Source organism: Schistocerca piceifrons, chromosome 4 (assembly GCF_021461385.2).
Source record: "Schistocerca piceifrons isolate TAMUIC-IGC-003096 chromosome 4, iqSchPice1.1, whole genome shotgun sequence".
NCBI classification, from domain to species: domain Eukaryota; kingdom Metazoa; phylum Arthropoda; class Insecta; order Orthoptera; family Acrididae; genus Schistocerca; species Schistocerca piceifrons.
In genome coordinates, this window is record NC_060141.1 from 4,542,171 (window position 1) to 4,548,170 (window position 6,000).

The window sequence follows — 6,000 nt, forward strand, 5'->3', positions numbered from 1 at the left end:
TCACTGCAGAGCTGGTGGCATATATCGTGCTCTTGAGTACATCCGCTCATGCCCTGGTGAGTCATTTCTCCTGTGTACTGACTCACTGAGCAGCCTACAAGCTATCGACCAGTGCTACCCTCACCACCCTCTGGTGGTGTCCATTCAGGAATCCATCTATGCCCTGGAACAGTCCCGCCGTTCCGTGTTTTTTGTGCGGACCTCAGGACACGTCGGAATCCCCGGCAATGAACTTGCCGACAGGCTGGCCAAACAGGGGACACGGAAACTGCTTCTGGAGATAGGCATCTCCGAAGCTGACCTGCGTTCTGTCTTACACCGCAGGGTTTTGACGGCTTTGGGAGACGGAATGGCATAACAGCAAGCACAACAACTGCGTGTCATTAAGGGGACTGAATGTGTGGAAGTATTCCGTGCAGGCCTCTCTCAGGGAATCTGTTGTCCTCTGCCGGCTCCACATTGGCCATACGTGGCTAATCCATGATTACCTATTCTGTCGCGAGGACCAACCTCAATGTTGCTGTGGCTCCCAAATGACAGTCATCCACCTCTTGCTGGGCTGCCCACTTTTAGCCGCTCTGCGGCAGACTTTTAACTTCCCCAGCACCCTGCCTTTGGTGTTGGGTGACTATGCCTCCACAGCAGCTTTAGTTTTACGTTTTATCCATGAGAGTGGGTTTTGTACTTCTATGTAGGTTTTAGCGCATGTCCTTTGTCCCTCTGTGTCCTCCACCCTAGTGCTTTTAGGGTGGAGGTTTTAGTGTGTTGCAGAGTGGCTGGCTTTCCCTTTTTATTCTCGTGGTTGGCCAGTCACTGTAATCTGCTTTCGTGTTTTACTATCTTCTGTTTCTAGCGTCTCTCAGTTTTCTTGTCCTCTTTCGTTCCTTTTAGTGTTTGTTGCCTTCCCTTCGTTCTTGTGGCTTTTCCTTTCTTTCCGTTTTGTGTTATATGTTTCGTCTGTTTTATTCTCACACTTGTGGCATTGTTTTATTAGGAATAAGGGACCGATGACCTCGTAGTATGGTCCCTTCTGCCGCCTTTATACCAACCACCCAATCTACTGTTTGCCTTGCACCTCATGGTTGTTTGCAGAATATGGATTTAGATGTAGATGTAAAATTAATAACAGTTACATGTATTTGGCAATGTTTGTAATAAAGACATCTTCAAGATGTTTGGTTATCTTATTCAAATAATATCTTATTGCTGTTTTTTGAAATTTATTGTAATCAGCTCATGGAAATTCTGTAGAACAATGTTCAGTGAAAATGTGCTTGGTAATCTAGCACTATCATCTGCAAATCAACCCAGATTGTTGTGACTGTCAAATGTCTGTGAAAGATGGTTGTCCTTCAGTTTGCTGAATTTTAATTTTTAATTAATCTGGAAGGCAAGTAATGTTACTCATATATATCAATTGTATGTGACAATTAATGTCTACTTCTTTGAACTATGCAGCTTTTATTTATTTAAAATTGCATAATGAGAGTTCTTGTAAACTGGTTGCTGTAAAACTGTTAACTTCATCTTTGTTGTGTGTTGTGGATAAATCTTTGACTCTTGATAATACGCTTATATTGTCAGCAAACATTGTTTCTAAAAGATTTTGCCAGGTGATTTATGTAAATTAATAACTTGCACTGAACAGTATGGGACAGCATTTGTTATGTTTCTGGATCCTTCTTCATCTACATTAATACTCTGCACACCACCTGACAGTGAGAGGAAGCAGTATGTTGTCTGATTCTTCCCAGAAGAGAGAGAGCTTTGCAAGGCAAAAGCCCAGTTCCCAGAAGGAAGAGAACTTTGTGAGACAAAAGTCTAGAACGTTTTCTTTCAATGGCAGACTCCTCAAGAAATTACAGTACCTCTGTATTCATTACGGTGTTGCGAGGCAGCAGTAGTGAATGACTAACACCCGCTGATGATCTCAAAAGATGGTTCCTGTAACTTTCCCTGCAAAATATGTGACCTTTGCCTTTTTTTTGGAGCACTTTTGTCAGGTTTCTTCCACACCGTGCTCTGGCATTTTGTGCCAAGGTTCGAGCAATGGACTCAGGTCTTATCCACATTTGAATGCTCGTACAGCATTCCGTGTAGACAGACGTTAACTTCCGTCAGATATTGACAGTGGATAGTCATTTTGCTGCGATAAAAAACAAATGACAGAGGCAGCTCACAACCAGACACACTTTGTAGTGGTAACTCCGTGTTCACTGACGGCCTACTGGCAAGATACTGCAGTATGCACCACAGGCTGGTGAGAGCATTGTCAACACACACCAGTTGAACTCTCCAGCCCTCAGATGTCATGGCCTCAATTTATTTTGCAGAATAATAAAATTGGAAACTTACTTATTGGTTGATCCTCATATTAAGTGGCAAGTTGATACCACCTCTTACAACAACATTATCAGGGAACGTATTCAGGAAATTCTGCAAGTTCAGTGTAAAGCACTCTACCACTACAGCTCCTGATTCAGGAGGTCTATAAATGAACCTGATTACCATAGTTGACCCACTTTTGCTGATTAAGTTCACCCAAATTAATTCAGTTTCTGAATCCGCAATAACATCGCTAGACATTATTGACTGAATTCTTTCCTGCAATAAATATGCCAACTTGTTAATAATGCCACAATATTTTAATTTTTTCTGGGAACATTTTATGGCTTACATCATCGGCAGGATAAACGGTGTCATAGAAAATACAAATGCAGAATTTTTCTTATGAAATTTGGTAAGAAATTATTTATTCTGAGCTATATTTTGATATCTGTAAAGAGATTCCACCATGGAAGACAATATGAGGCAGTAAATAAGTACTGCACAGAAAAGTTGGCCAGGTTTCAATTATAGGCTATCTTTTCAAAAACACCCCTTTTATGCTAGTAAATTTCCTTTTACACTATGCTTCTCACATTGGTCTAATAATTTTTAAGTTTTGTTGCTTTTCTGACTGATCCTCATTCACAATTGTGTATGACTTTTAATTTTTTGTCTTGTGTTACATGCATCAGAATACAGCATTTGTTTTTGTAACTTTGTTATATTTATGGAAATCTTTGCTTTCAATCCCGCTTTGTCACCAGCTCCTCTAGTAACCACTCACCGTAATTTTAAGACTTTGAGGTAGTTATTGGAAGTATGATTGGTTGTCATCTTTTCTGTTTAGCCAAAGAATTCCCAGCATAGAGAAGAGCTACGAAAAGGAATTACGGAAGGTATAATGCTTCCAGGCATTGGCCATCAAACTCTGTCGAAGGAGATAGTGGATGAAGCAATAATAATTTCAGACATGTACGATCTTAACGAGTTCGTCGCCCTTGACTTACTGTGCACAGGTATGGTAACTTCAGTTTACTGGAACGTTATGTGACAATTGCTGGAAGTTTTGTAACGTTAATAAATTTATTTTTATGAAATTAAATATTTACTTATTCTGGGTCAGTCAGAACTACAACCATTCTAATTATTACTAAGCCTATTATATGTACTAGCAACAGCATAGAGGTCAGCATCACTGCTGTTGCAGATATCTGTTCTGGAGACCTCCAAATATTATCAAATAAATTTTATATTCCACTTTGATGTCAACTGAGGTGCAGATAGGCAGTTTTTTCAATGAAAACATTACACAGAGTATCACAGATGTTTTTGAAGCTGCAGAAGTAGCAGTGCTATTAGTTACCATTAGTTGCAAACTTTTAACACTATATGTAAAATTATGATGCCTACACAGAATTTTCGAAAATAGTAACAAGACGCATCTGAACACTTGGAGGTGCACACACACTCGCATGTGCTCACGCTCCCCTCCTACACACACACACACACACACACACACACACACACACACACCAGTTGGGTTAATAAGATGCTTGCCAAATATCAGGACCTGATATATTTTATGTGTTGGTTGTTTCTTTGTGTGCAGCATGGTGAATGTGTTCTATGATGACTGTGGAGCTCCTGATACAAAATCAGATCATATATAAAGGAAAATCCACAATGGAATAATGACAATATTACGAAAAGGGTAGTTGCTACTCACCATACAGCAGAGATACTGTGTTGCAGATAGGCACAACAGAAAGATTGTCAAACGAATAATCTTTCGGCCAAACAGGCATTCATCAGGAACACGCCCCCCCCCCCCCCCCACACGCACACACACACACACACACACACACACACACACACTCTTTCAATCTGGCTGCCAAGGCCAGACTGTCTGGCTTTGGCAGCCAGAGACTGTGGTTACACGTGTGAGTTGCATTTGCATGAATTTGTGTGTGGATGTTGTCTGATTCTGATGAAGGCCTGTTTTGCTGAAAGCTTTGTTTTACAGCCTTTCTCTTGTTCCTATCTGTGTCTCAGTGTCTCCAATATATGGCGAGCAGCAAGCATATAAACAGAAGTTTTAACAGCAGTCCTCCTTGATTGGTGTATGACTGTGTGCTTTATACACAGAATATCAAAACTTTTTGATTGATCCTTGTGTCTACATGAAAGTTTGACTGATGTTCCAAATAGTCTTTTGTTTTTAAAGCGTAGAGAGCTTCCTTATAAAGGAATGTGTGTGAAAGAAAATAAGAGAGAACATAGACAGCAAAATTGTTTTGCAGAAATAAGAAGTTAAAGCTGTAGTATAGAGCCATTGTTAGGATTTTAAAGAAGTGGAAAAGCAATAATAATTGTTCCATTGTTTGATAATCCTCTCTCCTTGTGCTTTCTTGTCATTTTATTATCGGTCAGAAAAAAAACATAATATGCAGTATGGTTTTCAGTATTTTTGCATCAGAATGTTAAGGATATTTTCGAGACTCAGTGAAAGATTGGAGAAGAAGAGAGAACAGTTATGTGCATATTATCTTTCTATCTATTACAGTATGAAAGTGGAGCCAGTGTTAGCATAAAAAAAAATTATATATATGCTGCATTGACCTTTTCCTTTAAAAACCTGGTTGAAATATTTCTAAATTTCATAATGCATTAATAATATTGATTAGTCTTATTTTAAAATTTAATTTTACTAGCAGATGCAGATATATGTGTTTAATGGTATATTTACAGTCAAATCTAATTTTTTCCAACCAGAACTTTGTAAGTGCTATTTGTAAGAGAAATCCTGCCAACGAATTCCTTTTCTTGTAGCTCAGCAGCGCATGCCTCATCACCCAGGTCTGCCTCGAGGACTGGTTGCTGTCTTGCTGTACTATGATGGCAGGCGTGCCTTAGTCTATGCTTTGCGTGCATTAGTGCAGGCTCGAAATGGAATTTCGTGGACTGTGAGTTCAACTGAGGAGGTCACTAGATATATCACACGTTATACCCAGGAGCTGATGGATCATGGTGTAATAAATCGGATACTGGGTGAGCTATACACTTTTATATTGCTTGTGATGCTTCTTACGCAGAAGATGTGATTGCAATCAGATGTAATAACGTGAACTATTTAATACACCATGCTGTAATTGAAAACAGAGGTAATATTTTGGAGGGACTGCAGGTTTATATGTCTACAATATCTGTTCATTGGCAGTGAAACTCAAATATTGAGTATATAGCTAGATCATCATATATTTGTACATTCTTCACTTATCTTTGCCTTTGTCTTTACCTGTGTGTCACATTTCTCACACCAGAACAAACTATTTGATACACCTATTTAAAATGTAGCTAAAAATCTTTCAGTTACATTCAATAAAATGCACCTAAAGGATGATGAATGTTATGAATATCAAAAGTTCAAATGAATTCCTTGCATTAATTATTATTGTGTTCATGGTGTTAATAAAGTGCTGAATTGTCAATATTAAAAAAGGTTTTTGTCTTTGAGAAAAGCAAGTTGTATTTAGCGGGACAGAAAACTGGCACTTTTAAAAAATCTGTCACAATTAGCTGTTGTTTCATATTGTAGGTATTTGCAAGAATGAATCAATATAAGAGTAAGTGCAAGTGATAATGCTCTGACATTTAGTTAGCTGAATGTATTGT

At 38.8% G+C, this 6,000-nt stretch overlaps 1 protein-coding gene across 1 annotated transcript in view; it reads left to right on the plus strand.

Annotated features, from left to right (window-relative positions):
* Positions 1 to 6,000, plus strand: part of LOC124795177 (nuclear pore complex protein Nup205-like) — a 295,244-nt gene that overhangs the window by 39,540 nt on the left and 249,704 nt on the right. Inside the window, exons 3-4 of the mRNA XM_047259077.1 lie at positions 3,176 to 3,344; positions 5,158 to 5,376. Of these exons, the coding sequence (XP_047115033.1) occupies positions 3,176 to 3,344; positions 5,158 to 5,376 (388 nt within the window). The remainder of the gene's footprint in view (positions 1 to 3,175; positions 3,345 to 5,157; positions 5,377 to 6,000) is intronic.